Source organism: Mobula birostris, chromosome X, assembly GCF_030028105.1.
Source record: "Mobula birostris isolate sMobBir1 chromosome X, sMobBir1.hap1, whole genome shotgun sequence".
NCBI lineage: Eukaryota > Metazoa > Chordata > Chondrichthyes > Myliobatiformes > Myliobatidae > Mobula > Mobula birostris.
The window spans coordinates 54878055-54900162 of record NC_092402.1 but is presented as its reverse complement, the minus strand read 5'-3'; the positions used below and the strand labels follow the sequence as shown (position 1 = coordinate 54900162).

At 44.5% G+C, this 22108-nt stretch overlaps 1 protein-coding gene across 2 annotated transcripts; it reads left to right on the top strand.

Moving 5' to 3' along the window:
• Nucleotides 1–1708: 1708 nt before the first annotated feature.
• On the top strand, nucleotides 1709–20172 carry LOC140191371 (HIG1 domain family member 1C-like). Of its 2 annotated transcripts, none has more exons than XM_072248727.1 (4): nucleotides 1709–1821; nucleotides 4048–4147; nucleotides 11047–11178; nucleotides 18828–20172. In XM_072248727.1, exons 1-4 carry the CDS (start codon nucleotides 1711–1713, stop codon nucleotides 18869–18871), a joined length of 387 nt encoding a protein of 128 aa, XP_072104828.1. In that variant the 5' UTR covers nucleotides 1709–1710; the 3' UTR covers nucleotides 18872–20172. The 2 variants fall into 2 exon arrangements, with proteins under 2 accessions (XP_072104828.1, XP_072104827.1); XM_072248726.1 differs by having other exon boundaries at nucleotides 1709–1854.
• Nucleotides 20173–22108: the final 1936 nt, after the last annotated feature.

The window sequence follows — 22108 nt, the reverse complement described above, 5'->3', positions numbered from 1 at the left end:
GGACATTGTGTTGGTAGAAAGGATTAGTTTAGACGTTTAATTACTGGTTTAACATTGTGCACCGAAAGGCTTGTTCCTATGTTCTACGCACTAAACATTTAATCCACCTTGCATTGAAATAAGTACATTTCAGCCCATCAGCACCAACTGTATTCATTAACCTGGTTCTGCCTGTTCTTCCTTTCAGTCTTACTTGACCTAACCTCTACCTTCTCAACCCTTCCACTTACTGATCTACTAGTTATAACTTAGATTAACAGCTAATAGATGAATAGATCGATCACAAAGGTTTTTAAAGGATTCACCTAGAGTAAAACCACATCTTAAGTATTGTGACACACACAAAATGCTGGAGGAACTCAGCAGGCCAGGCAACATCTATGGAAAAGGGTACAGTTGACATTTCAGGCAGAGATCCTTCAGCAGAACTGGAGAGAAAAAAAAAATGAGGAGTCAGAGTTAGAAGGTGGGGAGAGGGGAGAGAGAAACACAAGGTGATAGGTGAAAACTGGAGGGGGAAGGATGAAGTAAAAAGCTGGGAAGTTGATTGGTGAAAGCGATACATGGCTGGAGAAGGAGGAATCTGATAGACCAAAACTTGAGGCTTGAAAATGGATCTGGAAGCCATGTAGTACAAGCTGGCGGCAAGAACATGTTCCCAGGTAGGATACATAGCATCTCGATTTGGCCTATCAGATTTCCCCTTCTCCAGCCCTGTATCTCTTTCACCAATCAGCTTCCCAGCTCTACTTCGCCCCTCTCCCCCTCCTGGTTTCACCTCATCACCTTTGTGTTTCTTCCTCCCCTCACCCCCCCCCGCCACCTTCTAACTCTGACTCCTCATCTTTTACTCTCCAAACCTATTGAAGGGTCTCGGCCTGAAATGGCTACTGTACTCTTTTCCACAGATGCTGCCTGACCTGCTGAGTTCCTCCAGCATTTTGTGTGTGTTGCTTGGATTTGCAGCATCTGCAGATTTTCTGTTTCTGAAATATTGTGGATACTGTTGGACTTTTTCTAAGGAAAGATATATTTGCTACAGAGAGAGTGTAGGTTTGGTGTACAAGGATGGGTTGAATAGACTGACTCTGTATTTTCTACAGTTTAGAAGAATGCGAGGCGATCTCTTTGAAATTTACACATTTTTTGGAGGGTTCTGCGGCTGGATTAAGAAAGCATGTTTCCCCTGGCTGAGGAGTCCAGAACAAGAGGTCAGGCTGAGAATAAGGGACGGCCATTTAGGGTTGATAAGAAATGTCTTCATCAGAAGGTGGGAATCATTGGAATTCTTTACTCTGGTGGGCTGTGGAGGCTGTTACTGAGTTCGTTCCAAACAGGTTAATGGATTTCTACATATTAAGGGACTCCTAGGATTTGGGGAGTACAGTACAAGAAACTGAGCTCAATGGTGGAGGATGCTTGAAGGGTCAAACAGACACATAGGAACATACTACTCCTGTTCCAGTTATTCTCATATCCGTTTACAAGTACATCCATGGATATGATAAACCCGATGGGGTCGGGTGCTGCTGTGTGGATTTGATCTTTGTCAGCCTGTCGCCATTAAGCCCGCAGAGGGAGGAGAAGGGGCCAGGCCAGTTCTCCCTCGAACTGTCAGCCAATCAATCGATCGCTGGTGCTGATGACGCTACGTGAACCGTGTCCTAGCAACAGAGCCCTGGGCAGGCGCATCAGCGGAGAGAGGGGCTGATGCAGCGGCCGAGCAACCGAGGGAAGGTTCACAGCGAGGATTGGGGGAGAAGCGACGGAGGGCTCCGGGAGAAGGAGGCGCGGATCTCCAGCAGTGAGACATCACTAAGGGTTGGAGCGCACAGCGTGTGGTTTGCTTATGATGTAGAGCGCCGTTATTATGATATCATTTTCCATTCTTCTGCGATACAAGATCCCTGCCTGTACCCCACCCCCCGACCACCTGAACTCCGGTGTCATTCCCCAAATCGTTAATTCCGATCGATTCCCGCTCCCACAGCGCCAGCAATCCCGCCGGTTTTGAACACGTTCCCCTTCTCCAACCTAGCATTATTGATTTTGATTGCTGTGTTAACCCTAACAAGACGAAGAAAATGCATTTTGTATGTGTTTCTGTATTTCTGATATGTAATGGTGCATTCTGTCTCACAAGCTTTTACGGGCTCCAACATTCGCTTTCCAAATTAAACTTAAAAAGAAAAACTAATTAATGAACCATGAGTAGAGGGACGCACCTTCTACTCACATCCGGTACGTTCTATCCATTTCAACGCAACACACAAAAATGCAGGAGAAACTGAGCAGGTCAGGCAATACTATGGAGGGGAATAAACAGTGGATATTTTGGACCGGGTCTCTTCATCAGCACTGGAAAGGAAAGGGGAAGAAGGGTCTTCGGCCCGATCATCCATGCCGACTGTGATGCTAATCCCATTTTCCTGCATTTGTCTCATTACCTTTGGTCTTTTCCAATCCGTGGCCAAAGGCCTTTACACCTTCTAATCGTACCTGGCTCTAACATTTCCATTGACAGCTTGTTCCATGTATGTATCACTCCCTGTGTCCAAAGCTTGCCAGCTCTTAAACTTAATGCCTTCAGGTGGTGAAGAATGCAAATGGCATGTTTCATAGGCTGAGGGATTGAGTATAAGTATTGCGTTTTCATGTTGCAAATGTACAAAACATTGGTTACACTGCACTTGGAGTATTGTGTACAATTCCAGTCATCACACTACAGGACGGATGTGGTAGCTGTGGAGAATGCAGAGGAGGTTCAGAACAGTTGCCTGGAATGAAAGGATTGTGTAAAGGAGAGGTTGGACAAGATGGACATAGGAAGCTGAGGGGTGACCTTACACCAGTTTATAAAATTATAAGGGGCATAGATGGGATAGATAGTTTTCTCAGTGGTTGACAGGAACATGATGGGCTGAAAGACCTGTTTCTGTGCAGAGTGATTCTGTTATGTACTGGAGATCATCATCATGTTTGACTATGCTATTTCCCACAGGGAGAACCTTTCAACAGGCAATCATTTAATTAATCATGGGTTTTATTAGAGCTTCAAGAAATGGCCATCTAAAGGGTCACGGCCCGGAATGTAGTTGAACAACCTGCTGCATCTACTAAACTTGATGCTTTCAAACACAGACTTGCTGTCAATAAGCTCTGGTTATTTAGTTTATTTCTGCATTTCTCTCTTACTTATTATTCTTTTTAACCTGACTGAGGGGCTTTGTTGCTTCATCCAAGAGTCGCAATTAAAAGAGACACGGGTATTATAATGACAATTTTTATCTTAATAGTTAAGATATTTAGAAGGAGAGAAGTAAATATGGATTTAAACAATTACTTTACAGGACACAATTGCAGTGTGTTGCTGGATCCATAAGACACAGGAGCAGAATTAGACCATTCAGCTCAACCAGTCTGTTCTGCCATTCCATCATAGACGATTTATCATCCCTCTTAACCCTATTCGCCTGCCTTCTCCCTGTAACCTTTGACGCCCTGACTTATCAAGAATCTATCAACCTCCACTTTAAGTGTACTCAACGACTTGACCTCCACAGCCGTACATGCCAATGAGTTCCACAGATTGACCACACACTGGCTTTAAAAAAAACCCTCTCATCTTTGTTCTAAATGGATGTCCCTCTATTCTGCAGCTGTGCCTTCTGATCCTAGACTCACCCACTGTAGCAAATATCTTCTCACATCTACTCTATCCAGATCTTTCAATATTTGATCAGTTTCAATGAGATCCCCCCTCATTTTTCTGAACTCTGAAGTGCAGACCCAGAGCCATCAACACTTCTCATACATTAACTCTTCCATTTCCGCAATCATTCTTGAGGGATCATCAACTGAGCAAGCTCTCTGCAGATGTGTAGGCTCCCATATTTTCTCCAAAATGATTCACTCTCTCCTCCTGGAATTCCTAATTGTACTGAGCAGATAAAGTTAACTATCCTCCTATAGTCCATGGGCTTGTTGTTTTTTTTTCCTCTTTCAGAATTTTCTCTATTTTATTAATTCAGCTTTCTTTCTTAGTAGATAATGTCATCATCGAATAATTCTTGGTCCTCATCTCAGGATGACAATGAAAGTTCTAAGCTTCTGAGAAAGTCAAAGGAATCACCATTCGTTCCAATAGGTATGAGTCTATTTGGGTCATAAAACGATCAATTAATAAATGCAAAAACAAAAGAAATGTTAAAATTCTTAATAGGCCAAGCAGCATCTGTGAAAGGAGAAAGAGAATTAACTTTGAACATGTCACAGTGGCACAACAGGTAGATCTACTGCCTCACAGCTCCAGTGCATTGGGTTGAATCCTGACCTCCTGCACTCTCTCTGTGGAGTCTTCACGATCTCCCCCTTGACCACCTGAGTGCTCTCGTTTCCTCTCGCATCCAAAATGTGTGCTGGTAAGTTAACTGACTGTTGTAAATTACCCCTTAGTATCAGAATCAGTTTTATTGTCAGTGGCATATATTGTGAAATTTGTTTTGTGGCGGCTGTGCTGTGCAATACATAAATTGCCCTCAGAAGAATGAGGGGTGACCTAATTGAAACCTATCGACTGGTGAAAGGCCCTGATAGAGTCAGTGGATGTGAAGAGGTTGTTTCCTGTGGTGGGAGCAGCTTAGATCAGAGGATACAGCCTCAGGAGAGAGGGGTGTCCTTTTAGAACTGAGATGAGGAGGAATTTCTTCAGTCAGAGAGTGTCGAATCTGTGGAATTTGTTGCCACAGGCAGCTGTGGAGGTGAAGTCTGTATGTATATTTAAGCCAGAGGTTGATGAATTCTTTATTGGTCAGGGCGTGAAGGGATATGGCGGGGAAGGCAGGAGATTGGGGCTGAGAGGAAAATTGGATCAGCCATGATGAAATGACGGAGCAGCCGTGATGGGCCAAATGGCCTAATTCTGCTCCTATATCTTATGGTCTTATGATCTTATAAAATATACCATTAAATTATAATACAAAATCTTTACTCACTGGCCACTTTATAAAGTACATCTGCTTGTTAATCCAAATATCTAATCAGTCCATCATGAGCAGCAACTCAATGCATAAAAGCATGCAGGCAGGGGTTCCCAACCATTTTTATGCCATGGACCCCAACCATTAATGGAGGGGTCTGTGGACCCCAGGTTGGGAACTCCTGCACTAGACTATAACTCTAGAGGTTCAGTTGTTCAGACCAAACATCAGAATGGCGAAGAATTATGACTGAAGTGACCGTGGAATGATTTTTGGTGCCAGATGAGGTGGTTTGAGTCTCTCAAAAACTACTGACCTCTTGCGATTTTTATGCAGAATAATCTTTAGAGTTTACAGAGAATGGTGTGAAAAACAATAAAAACACATCCAGTGAGCAGCAGTTTTGTGGGTGAAAACACCTTGTTAATGTGAAAGGTCAGAGGAGATTGACCAGAATGGTTCAAGCTGACAGGAAGGCAACAGTAACTTAAATAATCGTGCATTACAACAGTTGTGTACAAAAGAGTATCTCTGAACGCACAACATGTTGAACCTTGAAGTAGATAGGCTACAGCAGCAGAAGACCACAAACATACTGTATACTCAGCGGCCACTTTATTCGTTACAGAAGATATCTAATAAAGTGGCCACTGAGTGTAGATAAAATATTAGATAGGTAATGCAAAAAGATAGCAAAAGATAGTGAGGTATTGTTCATGAATTCGTTGTCTTTTCAGAAATCTGATGGCAAGAGGGGAAGAAGCTGTTCCTAAAGTGTTGAGTGTGTGTCTTCAGGCTTCTGTATGTCTTCATTGATGATAGTAAGGAGAAGACGACATTTCCAAAAAGAGGACACCTAAAGTTTTTTTTCAGATATATAAATAGTAAAAGAGAGGTGTGAGTAGTATCGGACCAATGGAAAATGTCACTGGAGAGGTAGTAATGGTGGATGAACTGAATAAATACTTCGTGTCGGTCTTCACTGTGGAACATACAGCATGTTACTTCACAGTAGTATGCTGTAAGTTCAAGAGTGTCAGGGCAGAAGTGAGTGCAGTTGCTATTACTAGAGAGAAGGTTCTTAGGAAGCTGAAAGGTCTGAAGGCAGATAAGTCACCTGGATCAGATGGACTACGCCCAGGGGTTCTGAAGGAGGTGGCTGAGGAGATTGTGGAGGCATTAGTAATGATCTTTCAAGAATCACTAAATTTTGGCATGGTTCTGGAAGACTGGAAAATTGCAAATGTCACTCCACTTTAAGAAGGGAAGGAAGCAAATTATAGGCCAGTTAGCCTGACTTCAGTGGTTGGGAAGATGAGGTCTCAGGATACTTGGAGTCACATGGTATATGCCTTTTGATTTTGTCATTTATATTCTGTGTTTTTGCTCATTTTTTGCCATTTGCACAATTTGTTTTTTTCACACGGGGGGGATGTTTTTTTTCTTTGAATGGGTTGCATGGTTCTTTGTTTAGTGGCTGTCAGGGAGGAAGATTTGTTTACAGCATATATATATTTTTATTATTTATGTACTTTGAATGGTAAAATAGGCCAAATTCAGCATGGTTTCCTTAAGGGGAAATTTTGCCTGACAAATATGTTGGTTTTTTTTGGGGGGGGGGAATAATCAATGGGATAGACAAAGATGAATTGGTGGATGCCGTGTACTTGGATTTTCAGAAGGCCTTTGACAAGGTGCCGCAATTAGCAAGAGCCCATGGTATAACAGGAAAGATACTAGTGTGGCTAGAGCATCAGCTGATTGGCAGGAGGCGAAGAGTGGGAATAAAGAGAGCCTCTTCTGATTGGCTGTCGGTGACTAGTGGTGTTCTGCAGGGGTCTGTGTTGGGACCGCTTCTTTTTATGTTGTATGTCAATGATTTGGATGACAGAATTGATGGCTTTGTGGCCAAGTTTGCAGGTGATATGAAGATAGGTGGAGGGACAGGAGGCGTTGAGGAAGCTGGGAGTCTGCAGAAGGACTTAGATAGATTAGGAGAATGGGCAAAGAAGTGGCAGATGCAACACAGTGTTGGGAAGTGTATGGTCATGCACTTTCACAGAAGGAATAAAAGTGTAGACAATTTTCTAAACGGGGAGAGAATTCAAAAGTCTGAGGTGCAAAGGGACTCAATGAGGACCGGCGTGTGTTCCCTTGACTTCCACTTTCTGAAGTTCACAATCAGTTCCTTGGTCTGACTGACACTGAGTGCAAGGTTGTTGTGAACCACTCAACCAGCTGATCTATCTCACCTCCTGTATGCATCACCATTTGAGATTCTGCCAACAATCATTGCGTCATCAGTGATGAGCTGTGCCTACCCATACAGACATGGGTGTAGAGAGATTAGAGCAGTGAGCTAAGCACGCATCCTTGATGTGTGCTGGTGTTGATTGTCAGCGAAGAGGCGATGTTATTTCCAATCCGCAGTGACTGTGGTCTCCCAGTCAGTGATGAGGAAGTTGAGGATCCAGTTGCAGAGGGAGGTACAAAGATACAGGTTTGGAAGCTTATCGATTAGTACTGAGGGAATGATTGTGTTGAATGTTGAGCTGTTATCAATAAACAGTAGCATATGTACTGTGTTGCTGTTGTCCTAGGTGGTTCAAGGCCAAGTGGAGAGCCAGTGTAGGTAAAGAGCGGGAAAAAAATCAAAGGAGAGTTGGTGGGCATGTGTAAGTTGCAGAGGTACAGGGAAAAGATGGATGCGAACTGGAGAGGTGGGTTTGTTCTCCTGAGAACTGAAGGGGTTTTGGCCTGAAATGTTAACTGTTTGTCTTTCCTGACCTACTGAATATTTACAGTGTTTTCTATTTTTACTTCAGATTTCAAGCATTCACAGATTTTGTTCATTAATTTTCATGTCCTGTGTAGACTAAGAATTTTGATTGCCACTGGTGTGTGGCTCAATTAGTATTATTTTAAATACAGAGGAAGTATATAGGAGGTGTGCAAAACCTGTGTGTATCTTAATGACATTCACATAGGTACACCACACAGGAGTCTAGAACTGTATGGGTCAGGTATGTGTCTTAGAACTGCTGTAGGTAAGAGGGAAAAATACATTCAGTCTGCTCTGTGATCTTCTGAGCTTGTCCAGATACAGGCCAAAACTGGCGGGGACTGGTCTGTCACTGTATAACACTGGGGTACAGCACTGGTGGGGATGAGTCTGTCACTGGATAACACTGGGGTACAGTACTGATAGGGATAGGTTTGTCGCTGTATGATATTTCTTCATTTAGGGAGTAGGAGGGGAAGAGCATGAACTCTATCCCACCACCACTCCCTACCCATCTGTGCAATCCTTTGCTGATCAATGCTGTGACAGGCCTGCAGTCCATCATCCTAGAACATAGAACAGGTCCTTCGGCCCCGTGATGTTGTGCTGACCTTTTAACCTACTGCAAGGTGGATTTAACTCTTCCCTACGACGTAGCTCTCTATTTTTCTTTCACCCATGTGCCTACCTCCAAGTAACTTAATCTTAACTGGTACTCAGTGCTAAACAAGAGTTTAGGAGTGTTCCCAGAGACTTTCTTCATTGCTGAAGGTGTAGCCAGGGCACCCACATGGGCACCAGCTATGCCTGCCTTTTCATCGGCTATGTGGAACAGTCCATGTTCGAAGCATTCCCTGGTAATGCTCCCCAACTCTTTCTGCGTTACATTGATGACTACATTTGTGCTGCTTCATACATGGTTTCGTTTCCTCTACCATTGATGCTACCCTCACCTGCATCTCCTCCATTTCCCAGACATCTGTGCTCACCCATCTTCCTGCTGCCATCACAGGTATAGAGTTCCTCTTATCCTCACCTACCACCCCATAAGCCTCCACATCATTCTCCACAACTTCTGACATCTTCAGCAGGATCTTAACACCAAACACATTGTTACCTTCCTCCCACTTTCTGCTTTCTGCAGGGATCTGTGATCCCCTTGTCCATTTATCCCTCGCCACTAATCTCCCACAGTCCAAAAACACACTGGGTAGGTTAATTGTTCGTTGTAAATTGTCCCGTGATTAGGTTAGGGTTAATCGAGTTTGTCAGGGGTTGTTGGGGTGGTGTGGCTCGAAGGGCCGGAATGGCCAACTCCACGCTGCATTGCTAAATAAATAAATGTACAACGACTTGTGGCTTCTCACCCTCCCTTTGAGAATGTTCTGCAGCTGCTCCAAGACATCCTGAACCCCAGCACCAGGGAGTCAACACACCATCCTGGACTAACAAGAGGAAATCACTCTGGAAGCTCAACACCATGCAGGTCAAAGCAACCACTCGGTCAGCACCCCATCCATCCTCTCCCCACCCCCCCAAGAGTCCTCCCTCCCTCCTTCCCTCCTTCCACTACTGGCACACAGTGCCTGCAGTGTGCCCTATCTACAAAACCCAGACTACTCTGACAACACCTCCCAAATTGACCACTACTACCATCCAGAAGGACGATGGTGGCAGGTACAGGGTTTTCCTCCAATTCAGTCACCAAACTGACATGGAAACATGTTGGTTATCCTTCATCCTCACTGGATCTAAGTCCTGTAACTCCCTCCCCAACAGCACCATGGGAGTACTTTCACCAGAAGGACCGCAGTGGTTCCCAGATCCTGAAAAATAAATCAATATAAAAAGTACTTCCCTGGGAGAAGACGCAATGTTAAATTTTCTTTTTAGGTACATATTTACTGGGTGGATAACTCTACCGGAAGAAGCTTGGATGGGGAGAAACTAGCTCTGGTGTGCAAGTTCTTAACCCTACAGCTGAACTGTTGTTGGAACCCCTATTGCCTTTACTGTGTTCAGTGCACACGGCCAGATCTGAATTGAAATATAATTTGGTTTATTCTAAGTAGCTATGGCTGTAAGAACCTTTGACAAGGCTTCTCCTTGACACATTGGCTGAAAATACACACAAGCATTTGCACCTTATCTTTCACACTTGCTTTTTGGGCTGTACCAGCATTTGAGAGGGAGGACCATTTCGGGGCTTGGTAATAGGGTAGGTGGACATTGGGGCAGATCGCAGGTTGTGAGGTTTAGGATTGGGGTTTGGAGCTTGTTTCAGAATCTGCTGGCATTGAGTTGAGGGTGGGAGGGAGGAGGCGGGAGGGAGAAGATGGTGGCGTGACACAGCACGCGTAGCCTCTCCGGTGAAATGATATTGTTAAATAAGGGCCGTGCGCAATTCTGATTTGATGGAGACAGCCGTGAGAGCACGGAGGAACATCTGGAGTAACTTCTGAAATGCCCGGATCGCTGTCGCTGCTACTGTGCGATCGAGAATCTCCGGAGGGAAGGCCCCAAAGTCCTCGGCTTTGTCTGCGCTGGCAGCTGGGGCTGGGGTCGAAGCGTTCGGCAGAGATGGTGCTCGGTGTCGGAGGGCTGGTCGGAGCTCGAAGTTTTCGGATGACTCAGAGTCGGACTGTGGTCCGGCATGGCAGGGAGAGTTTTCTTCTTTTTCCCGTCTGTGTGAGATGTGGGACTTTCGAGAGACTTTGAACTTTTTACCGTGCTAATGGCCTGTTCTTCATCAAGTTACGGTATTGCTTGCACTGTTGTAACTATATGTTATAATTATATGGTTTTTGTCAGTTTTTCAGTCTTGGTCTGCCCTGTGTTTCTGTGATATCACACCGGAGGAATATTGTATCATTTCTTAATGCATGCATTACTAAATGATAATAAAAGAGGACTGCGTGTCCTCATAATCTAATAACTAACGAGAATTATGAAAGGGCTGCAAATAAACATTCTTGCTCCTGCACACAAATTATTCAGCCGAAAACACAAGCTTCAGCTGGAACTTGGTGAGTCACTTTGCTGTCATGTTACCTGGGCATTGAGGGAGCTGGCTTACAGCCATTAAGTTTACAATGTCATTTTGTAAACTTAAAATGACACTGTCATATAAGCTAGGGTATATTTTGATATTGTATCTGTCTCTTGCCAGATGTAGTACTGGTGCCAGAGGGCTCTCAAGACCTGTGCGTTGTGGGGTGGGAAAGGCATACTGCTCCATTGCATCTGTACAAGTGTTTTGATTTTCTGTGGTTTTCCTTGAGCCAGGCATTGCCGGATGTCTTGCTGTTGTGGCATTGGGTTTACACAGACTGCGCAAAACGGAACAGAAGATGTCACTGCATCTAATCCACATGAGAGTGGCTGCTCAAGGCTTCGTGGTTGGAGCAATGACACTGGGTAAGAGATGAACATTCACTTAACTCCGCAAGTCAGGCAGCATCTATATGAAGGAATAAAGTGTCAATGTTTTGGGCCAAGGCCCTTCATCAGCATTGGTATGGAAGGGGGAAGAAGCCAGAATAAGAAGGTGGGGGGAGGGGAAGGAGGGCAAGCTCGAAGGTGAAAGGTGAAGTCAGATAAAGGGTAAGTGGATGGGAGAGGGAGAATGAAGTGAGAAGGTAGGAGGTGGAGAAGGTAAAGGCGTATCACCTTCCTCTGGTGTCCCTCCTCTTTTCCTTTCTCCCATGGGCCATTCTTCTGTCCTATCAGATTATTTCTTCTTCAGACCTTTACCTTCTCCATCTATCAGAATGGAAATAGTGAAATGGATCCAAAAAAAGCTTTCTTGATCAACATATTTAGGGAACTACCAGAGAGAGTGCAACATTGGGCATTCTCCCAGAGTATGAGATAGGGCAAGTGGCAGAAGTGTCAATTGGTAAGCATTTTGGGTCCAGTGCCCATAGTTCTTCTGGTTTCAAAATAGTTATGGAGGAGGATACAACCAGTTTACAGGTTGAAGTCCTGAACTGGAACCTTAAAATTTTGGAGTTATTAGGTGGAATTTTGCAGTGGTTGACTGGGCAAGATTGTGGGGAAAGGAGTGGCTGCCAAGTGGGAGGTCTTTAGAAGTGTGATGTCAAGAGTTCAGGGCATGCCAGCCTTCCTATTAAGGTGAAGAGCAAGGCTGGCATGTTTCAGGAACCCTGGTTGATGAGAAATATTGAGGCTGAGATATTAAGGAAAAGTGGGAGACATACACTCTTAATAAGCATTTGGAAACTAGTGAATCTCTTGATGGCTAGAGTGTCAGAGTGTGCACTTAAGAGAAAAGTTAGGAGGGCAAAGAAGAGGATATGAGCAGGATCTGGCAGGAAAGGTGAGGAAAAATACCAAAAAGACCCTTTTGGTATATTGAGGGTGAAAGGATGTCTACGGAAAGAAAAGGACTTTTTAAAGGTCAGCATGGCCATCTGTGTGTGAACCCAAAGGAAATGGGAGGGATTTTTAATGAGCATTTCTCTTCAGTTTTTACTGTGGAGAAAACTATGCAAGGTAATAAAATGGAGGAAGTGAGTGGTAATGTCTTGGACCACATACAAATTGGCAGGGAAGAGGCATTGGAGGCCTTAAAGGGCATTAAGGTGGAAAAATCCCAGGGCCTGACCTGCTGCACTCTCCAAAAGCGAGAGAAGAAATTTGGAGGCCCTTGCAGAGATTCTTACTTCATCTTTGGCCATAGATGAGGTTCTGGAGGACTAGTGAGTGGCTAATGTACCATTGTTTAAAAAGGGTAGCAAAAACAGCAGGAGACTACAGACCAGTGAGTTTGATATTAGTGGTGGGTAAATTCCTGGAGGGGATTCTGAGGGATAGGGTCTACCATCATTTGGAGATTCATAATTGATTCAGTGGTAGGAAGCAAAGGATGCTGGTTGAGGATTGTTTCATAGACTGGAAGCCTGTGTCTACTAGTGGGCCACAGGAGTCAGTTTGGTTACCTTTGTTGTTGGTAATTTATATAATTACAAACCATAGAATAAAGTAAAGGAGCACAACCAAAGGGAGGTGATAGGCAGGTGAGGAGAAGGGGTGAGAGCGTAACTTGAATGGGGGGTGGAAAAAGAGTGAAGTAAGAGGTGGAAGTAATTACCAGAAATTCAAGAAATCGATGTTCATGCCATCAGGTTGGAAGCTACCCTGACAGAATATGAGTTGTTGCTCCTCCAACCTAAGTATGTCCTCATCATGGTGGGAGAGGAGGTCAGGGACAGACATGTTTGAATGGGAAGGGTATGTGGGATGAGGAGATCTTGTCTCTTGCAGTGGACTGATCAAACGTGCTCAATGAAGCAGTTCCCCAATCTGTGTTGGGTCTCACTGATCTAGAGGAGGCCACAGAGGGAACACCAGGTACATTAAATAACCTGATAGGTGAAGTTTAGGCAAATGATTCAGAGGTGGATTCTGATTTAGACAAGATGGATTACGGAGGATGTTTCTTCTGACTGAGGAGCTGTGTACTCTCCTTATAATTGGATCCACGTGCTGGAATGTTCCAGGACAGGTCATCCAAAATGTTAATGCCCAGGATTTTAAAGATGCTAACTTTCAGGAATTTTAGCAGTTCTGTTCTTCGGATGCTGAATCATTGAGTTAATTTTAAACTGAGATCGATAGGTTTCTGGATATTAAATGGATCGAGAGATATGGATATAGGATGGAAGATGGTGCTAAGGTAGATCAACCAAGATCTGGATGAATGCTGGAACTGGCTAAAGGGGGCTACTGGTCCTGCTCCCATTCCTTGTTTTTAAGTTAATCAGTTCCATTATGGTTCACCTTCTCTTCCTCCTTCAGATAGCTGGGATGATTGTATGTATGCAGTCAATACAAAAATTGGTGCAGTTGTAGTCACTGAGGAACATTGTCAAAGGATTCGAAGCAAGAAGGCTGCGAGTGGAATGGCTAAGGATTTCTGGAGCGAAGGCATTTTACTACTCGGGGTAAAGAGTGGCAAGACTGCGCAGGCGCGTGACGTCAGCCAGTAGAGTGGGAAAAGTTTAAAAAGAAGACCGCCGTATTCAGTGGGCAGTGGAGTGAGAGGGTAGCAGAGGGCTTAGGCAGTAACGGGACGAGGCGAGGTAGGTTTACCTGTGTTAATTGCGCAAAGGAAGTATGCGTGTGAGCCTGGTGTTCTGTGCTCAGTGTCAGATGTGGGAAGTCCTGCAGTCTCCCAGCCTCCTGGACGGCCATACCTGCACCTGGTGTGTTGAGCTGCAGCTCCTAAGGGACCGCCTTAGGGAACTGGAGATGCAGCCCGATGACCTTCGTCTGGTCAGGCAGAGCGAGGAGGTGATAGAAAGGAATTATAGGCGGGTGGTCACACCGGGGCCACAGGAGACAGATAAGTGGGTAACAGTCAGGAGAAGGAAGGGGAAGAGTCAGGTACTAGAGAGTACCCCTGTGGCTGTACCCCTTGACAATAAGTACTCCTGTTTGAGTACTGTTGGAGGGGACAGCCTACCTGGGGGAAGCAACAGTGGCCGTGCCTCTGGCACAGAGTCTGGCCCTGTGGCTCAGTAGGGTAGGGAAAGGAAGAGTGAGGCAGCAGTGATAGGGAACTCTATAGTTAGGGGGTCAGACAGGCGATTCTGTGGATGCAGGAAAGAAGCACGGATGGTAGTTTGCCTCCCAGGTGCCAGAGTCCGGGATGTTTCAGATTGTGTCTAAGATATTTTGCAGTGGGAGGGAGAACAGCCAGAGGTCGTGGTAAATATTGGTACCAATGACATAGGTAGGAAAAGGGAAGAAGTCCTGAAAAAAGACTACAGTGAGTTAGGAAGGAACCAGAAAAGCAGGGCCACAAAGGTAGTAATCTCAGGATTACTGCCTGTGCCACACGACAGTGAGTATAGGAATAGAATGAGGTGGAGGATAAATGTGTGGCTGAGGGATTAGAGCAGGGGGCAGGGATTCAGATTTCTGGATCATTGGGACCTCTTTTGGGGCAGGTGTGTCCTGTACAAAAAGAACAGGTTGAACTCGAATCCCACGGGGGCCAATATCCTGGCAGGGAGGTTTGCTAAAGCTATTGGGGAGAGTTTAAACTAGAATTGTTGGGGGGTGGGAACCCAACTGAAGAGACTGGGGAAGAGGTGGTTGGCTCACAAATAGAGAAAGCTTGGAGACAGTGTGTGAGGGAGGATAGGCAGGTGATAGAGAAGGGACACACTCAGATGGACAGTTTGAGATGTGTCTATTTTAATGCAAGGAGTACTGTGAACAAAACGGATGAGCTTAGAGCATGGATCAGTACTTGGAGCTATGATGTGGTGGCCATTACAGAGACTTGGATGGCTCAGGGACAGGAATGGTTACTTCAAGTGCCGTGTTCTAGATGTTTCAGAAAGGACAGAGAGGGAGGCAAAAGAGGTGGGGGCGTGGCACTGTTGATCAGAGATAGTGTCACGGCTGCAGAAAAGGTGTACGTCATGGAGGGATTGTCTACAGAGTCTCTGTGGGTGGAGGTTAGGAACAGGAAGGGGTCAATAACTCTACTGAGTGTTTTTTATAGGCCGCACAATAGTAACAGGGATATCGAGGAGCGGATAGGGAGACAGATCCTGGAAAGGTGTAATAATAACAGAGTTGTCGTGGTGGGACATTTTAATTTCCCAAATATTGATTGGCATCTCCCAAGAGCAAGGGGTTTAGATGGGGTGGAGTTTGTTAGGTGTGTTCAGGAAGGTTTCTTGACACAATATGTAGATAAGCCTACAAGAGGAGAGGCTGTACTTGATATGGTATTGGGAAATGAACTTGGTCAGGTGTCAGATCTCTCAGTGCAAGAGCATTTTGGAGATAGTGATCATAATTCTATCTCCTTTACAATAGCATTGGAGAGAGATAGGTACAGACAAGTTAGAAAACCGTTTAATTGGAGTAAGGGGAATTATGAGGCTATCAGGCAGGAACTTGGAAGCTTAAATTGGGAACAGATGTTCTCAGGGAAAGGTACAGAAAAAATGTGGCAAATGTTCAGGGGATATTTATGTGGCGTTCTGCATAGGTATGTTCCAATGAGACAGGGAAGTTATGGTAGGGTACAGGAACCATGGTGTACAAAGGCTATAGTAAATCTGGACAAGAAGAAAAGAAAAGCTTATGAAAGGTTCAGAGAGCCAGGTAATGTTAGAGATCTAGAAGATTATAAGGCTAACAGGAAGGAGCTTAAGGAGGAAATTAGGAGAGCCAGAAGGGGCCATGAGAGGGCCTTGGCGGGCAGGATTAAGGAAAACCCCAAGGCATTCTACAAGTATGTGAAGAGCAAGAGGATAAGACATGAAAGAATAGGACCAATCAAGTGTGACAGTGGGAACGTGTGTATGGAAATAGCAGAGGTACTTAATGAACACTTCAGTGTTCACTATGGAAAAGGATCTTGGCGATCGTAGGGATGACTACAGTGGATTGAAAAGCTTGAGCATATAGACATTAAGAAAGAGGATGTGCTGGAGCTTTCAGAAATCATCAAGTTGGATAAGTCACCGGGACTGGATGAGATGTATCCCAGGCTACTGTGAGAGGCGAGGGAGGAGATTGCAGAGCTTCTGGCGATGAACTTTGCATCATCAATGAGGACGGGAGAGGTTCCGGAGGATTAGAGGGTTGCGGATGTTGTTCCTTTATTCAAGAGAGGGAGTAGGGATAGCCCAGGAAATTATAGACCAGTGAGTCTTACCTCAGTGGTTGGTAAGTTGATGGAGAAGATCCTGAGAGGCAGGATTTATGAACATTTGGAGAGGTATAATATGATTAGAAATAGTCAGCATGGCTTTGTCAAGGGCAGGTCGTGCCTTACGAGCCTAATTGAATTTTTTGAGGATGTGACTAAACACATTGATGAAGGAAGAGCAGTAGATGTAGTGTATATGGATTTCAGCAAGGCATTTGATAAGGTACCCCATGCAAGGCTTATTGAGAAAGTACGGAGGCATGGGATCCAAGGGGGCATTGCTTTGTGGATCTAGAACTGGCTTGCCCACAGAAGGCAAAGAGTGGTTGTAGATGGGTGATATTCTGCATGGAGGTCGGTGACCAGTGGTGTGCCTCAGGGATCTTCGTGATTTTTATAAGTGACCTGGATGGGGAAGTGGAGGGGTGGGTTAGTAAGTTTGCTGATGACACAAAGGTTGTGGATAGTGTGGAGGGCTGTCAGAGGTTACAGTGGGACATTGATATGATGCAAAACTGGGCTGAGAAGTGGCAGATGGAGTTCAACCCAGATAAGTGTGAAGTGGTTCAAATATGACGGCAGAATATAGTATTAATGGTAAGATTCTTGGCGGTCTGGAGGATCAGAGGGATCTTGGGGTCCGAGTCCATAGGACACTCAAAGCTGCTGCGCAGGTTGACTCTATGGTTAAGAAGGCATGTGGTACATTGGCCTTCATCAATCGTGGGATTGAGTTTCAGAGCCAAGAGGTAATGTTGCAGCTATATAGGACCCTAGTCAGACCACACTTAGAGTACTGTGCTCAGTTCTGGTCGCCTCACTCTAGGAAGGATGTGGAAACCATAGAAAGTGTGCAGAGGAGATTTACAAGGATGTTGTCTGGACTGGGGAACATGCCTTATGAGAACAGGTTGAGTGAACCCGGCCTTTTCTCCTTGGAGCAACGGAGGATGAGAGGTGACCTGATAGAGGAGTATAAGGTGATGAGAGGCATTGATCATGATCATGAGTCAGAGGCTTTTTCCCAGGGTTGAAATGGCTGCCACAAGGGGACACAGGTTTAAGGTGCTTGGGAGTAGGTGCAGAGGAGATGTCAGGGGTAAGTTTTTTACTCAGAGTGGTAAGTGTGTGGAACGGACTGCTGGCAACGGTGGTGGAGGTAGATATGATAGGGTCTTTTAAGAGACTTTTGGATAGGTATATGGAGCTTAGAAAAATTGAGGGCTATGGGTAACCCTAGTAATTTCTAGGGTAGGGACATGTTCAGCACAACTTTGTGGGCCGAAGGGCCTGTATTGTGCTGTAGGTTTTCTATGTTTCTATGATTCAGTAGGATATAGGTCAGTTGGAAATATGGGCAGTGAAATGGCAGACAGAGTTTAATCCAGACAAGTGTGAGGTGTTGCACTCAGAGAGGTCAAATAGACATAAAGTGGCAGGACCCCTAGGAGCATTGATGTTCAGAGGGATCTTGGAATGCAAGTCCACAGCTCCCTAAAAGTGGATCAGGTGGTGAAGAAGCTCTACAGCATGCTTGCCTTCATCAGTTGGAGATTTGAGTATAAGAGTTTGGAAGTCATGTTGCAGCTATATAAAGCGTTGGTTAGGCTGCACTTGGGAGTATTGTGTGCATTTCTGGTTGCCTCATTACAGGAAGGATGTGGAAGTTTTGGAGAAGGTATTGAAGGGGTTTACCAGGATATTGTCTGGATTAGAGAGTATAATCTACAAGGAGGGGTTGGATAAACTTAGATTGTTTTCTCTGAAGCATCTGAGGGAAGACCCGATGTTGGTTTATAAAATCATAAGAGGCATAGACGGGGTAGATAGCAGTCTTTTTTTCCCAGGGTGGAAATGTCTAATACTAGAAGGCACAGGTTTAAGGTGTGGGGGGAGGGGGTAAGTTTAAAGGTGTGTGGGGCAAGTGTTTTTTAGATAAAGAGGGGTAGGTAGCTGGAACACACTGGAAGGGGTTGTGGAGGAAGCAGATACAATAGCAATGTTTAAGAGTTATTTAGACAGTAACATGAACAGGAGGCAGATGGGGTTAGTTTAAATTGGTATCATGCTCAGCACAGACATGGTGGGCCATTAAGGACCAGTTCCTGTACTGTGCTGTTCTATGTTCATCTGACGTTTCCTATATTTGAACGGATTTTCAGATGAATGTGGATATATCACGATCATGGGTAGGAACTATGTTTGGCCTCGATCTTCCATATAAAAGGCTTGTTGTCATTGATAATCATTCTTCAGCCAGATGAGCAGCGTGGGGCCCAAGTCAGGAATTTTGTTCAATGTTACAGTCAGTACAAACTCCAATGTTAAAATTCCAGAAACAATAACATAAGCTTCCTGTCTTTTCTAGGTGTCCTGTACTCCATGTATAATGATTACCTCAGGAAACCATGACAAGGGTAGTAACCCTTGGCCAGATTGAAGGGCTTGTGTTTGGACTGGAGTCAGGCTTCGACTAAAGTAACAGATCTGCAGTGGACTTTGGAAGTACGGCATATACTTCACATTGAGAACAGGCGGACAGTGTTTTCGTTGAAATGAAGCTTTCAGTAAAGTTTTCTTCCTGTGTTACATGTGAGTGCACCCAGCTGTTTGACCATTATTACCAGGACCATGGAGCAACTCCAGGGTTAGTAACTCTGCAGTGAAGCCCGCCATTTAGCAGTGCTCAAGCATCACCCCTGTGCTGTACGGAGAAACTGCTCTTCAAGAAGCTGCTCTTGTTCCCACTCCAGAACTGCTTACTACCACACACAATATCCTCCATTGCACTGACACCCCCTCAGCTTGATTCCCTTTCTCCTAAATAGTTCTTCCTGCCTGGTCATAGTATTCCATTTCCTCTCTAAAAGATTTCTTACCTGAATGTAGGATATGTAGTGCAGGAGTCCTCCTTTTCCACTCCAGTCTCTCCCTTCTACATTAATTCTGACACAGCAATTGCCAAAGTCTCAATCCAGTCCAGTCCAGTCCAGTCCGCTCCCACCTGCCTAACACTGCACTGATTTTTATAACTGACTTGGGTGAGGAAGTGAAAGGATGGGTTAGTGAGTTTGCAGGTGACATGAAGCTTGGTGGAATTGTGGAAAGTGTGGAGGGTTGTTGTAGGTTACAACGGGACATTGACAAGATGCAGAGCTGGGCTGAGAAGTAGCGGATGGAGTTCAGCCTGGAAAAGTGTGAAGCTATTCACTTTGGAAAGTCAAATTTAAAGGCAGAATACAGGATTAAAGGCAGAATTCTTAGCAGTGTGGAGGAACAGGGGGATCCTAGGGGTCCACGTCCATAGATCCCTCAATGTTGCTGCACAAGTTGATAGGGTAGTTAAAAAGATGCATGACATGTTGGCCTTCGTTGGCTGGGGACTGCGTTCAAAAGCCGAAAGGTAATGTTGCAGCTCTAAAACCCTGGTTAGGCCACACTTGGAATATTGTGTTCAGTTCTGGTTACCTCATTGTAGGAAAGCTTTAGAGACGGTGCAGAGGAGATTTACCAGGATGCTGCCTGGATTGGAGAGCATGTCTTAATGAGGATAGGTTGAGTGAGCTTGGGCTTTCTCTTTGGAGCAAAGGAGGATGAGAGGTGACTTGATAGAGGTGTATAAGATAAGAAGCCAGAGTCATTTTCCCAGGGTGGAAATGGCTAATACAAGGGGGCATCATTTTAAGGTAATTGGAGGAAAGTATGGGGGGGGGGGGACGTCTGAGGTAAGTTCTTTACACAGAGAGTGGTGGGTATATGGAACACCCTGCCAGCCATGGTGGTAGAGCCAGATACATCAGGGACATTTTAGAAACTCTTAAATAGGCACATAGGTGATAGAAAAATGGAGGGCTATGTAGGGGTAGATTGATCTTAAAGTAGGTTAAAAGATTGGCACAACATTGTTGGCCGAAGGGACTGTACTGTAATGTACTATGTTTCTATGTTCTATGATTTCTCCCCCCCCCCCCCCACAACACCAGTTTGCACCCATTTTCACCCATTTTGACCTCTCGATATTTGACTGGTGTTACAATGCAAATAAATGTGTCATCAGAGCATGTGATCTGTTCTAAAACAAACCTGTAACTGTAGCAGTTATGACTTTGATACTGTGAAGTACTTAGCAGCATAAACCTTTATCATAAGACAAAATACAACCAGTCAGTTGCCAGCAGCACTTGCACTTTAATAATACAGCAATTTTGTAAAGCTCAGTGTGGAACATTTTCTACACACTTCACTATGACCTGCTTCGAAGCTTCTCGTTTGTGTCTGCTGGTGTACATGAAGGAGTAGAATCCATTCCATGTGCCAGTTTCAGTGGTGGTGTAGTGTTGGAAGCCATGGTAGAGAAATCTTGAAACATTAACTCTGTTTTTCTCTTCACATGTGCTGAGTATTTTTGTTTTTATTTCAGATTTGCAGCATCTGTAGTTTTTTTTTGTTTTATTTGACAGTGGCGAAGTTGCCACCTTAAGTTCCTGCGGTTTCAGTTGACGTAAACACTGATGGTTACCAAATCTCTGTACCAAGTGATCACCTTTGAACACATTTAGATACGTGGCCAGGAGATGGCAAGGCTAATCGAACTGGCAGCACTTCTACTTCCCAAAGACTGACTTACTTGCCACCAACTTACAGTCAAACATGAGTATTTCGTGTTACTGAATATCAGCTACTAGAACACTAATCTAAACTATGTGCTTTTGAAGGTCAGATGTATCAGTATTACAGTGGAGTAAAGGGAATTACAGAGGCATGAGAGGGGATTTGGCCAGAATTGATTGGAAAAGAACACTGGCAAGGATGATGGCAGAGCAGTAATAGCTGAAATTTCTGGAAGCAATTCGGAAGGCACAGGATATGTACATCCCAAAGAAAAGTAAGTATTCTGAAGGAAAGATGACACAACTGTTGCAAACAAGAAAAGTCAAAGTCAAAGCCAATATAAAAGCCAAAGAGAGGGCATGTAACAGAGCAAAAATTAGTGGGAAGTTAGAGGATTGGGAAGCTTTTAAATACCAACAGAAAGCAACTAAAAAAAATCATTAAGGAGGAAAGGATGGAACACGAAAGTAAGCGAACCAATAATATTAAAGAAGATACCAAAAGTTTCTTCAGGTATATAAAGTGTAAGAGAGGTGAGAGTGGATATTGAACCGCTGGAAAATGATGCTGGAGAGGTAGTAATGGGGGATAAAGAAATGGTGGACGAATTGAATAAGTATTTTGCATCAGTCTTCACGGTGGAAGACAGTAGCAGTATGGTAGAAGTTCCAGGTGTCAGGGGTCATGAAGTGTGTGAAGTTATCATTACTGGAGAGAAGGTTCTTGAGAAACTGAAAGGTCTGAAGGTAGGTAAGTCACCTGGACCAGACAGTGTACACCCCAGAGTTCTGAAAGAGGTGGCTGAAATGATTGTGGAGGTATTAGTAATGATGTTTTAAGAATCACTAGATTCTAGAATGGTTCTGGAAGACTGGAAAATTGTAAATGTTATACCATTCTTCAAGAAGAGAGAGACAGAAGAAAGGAAACAATAGGCCAGTTAGTCTGACCTCAGTGGTTGGGAAGATGTTGGAGTTGATTATTTAGGATGAGGTCTCAGCGTTCTTGGAGGCACATGATAAAATAGGCTGTAGTCAA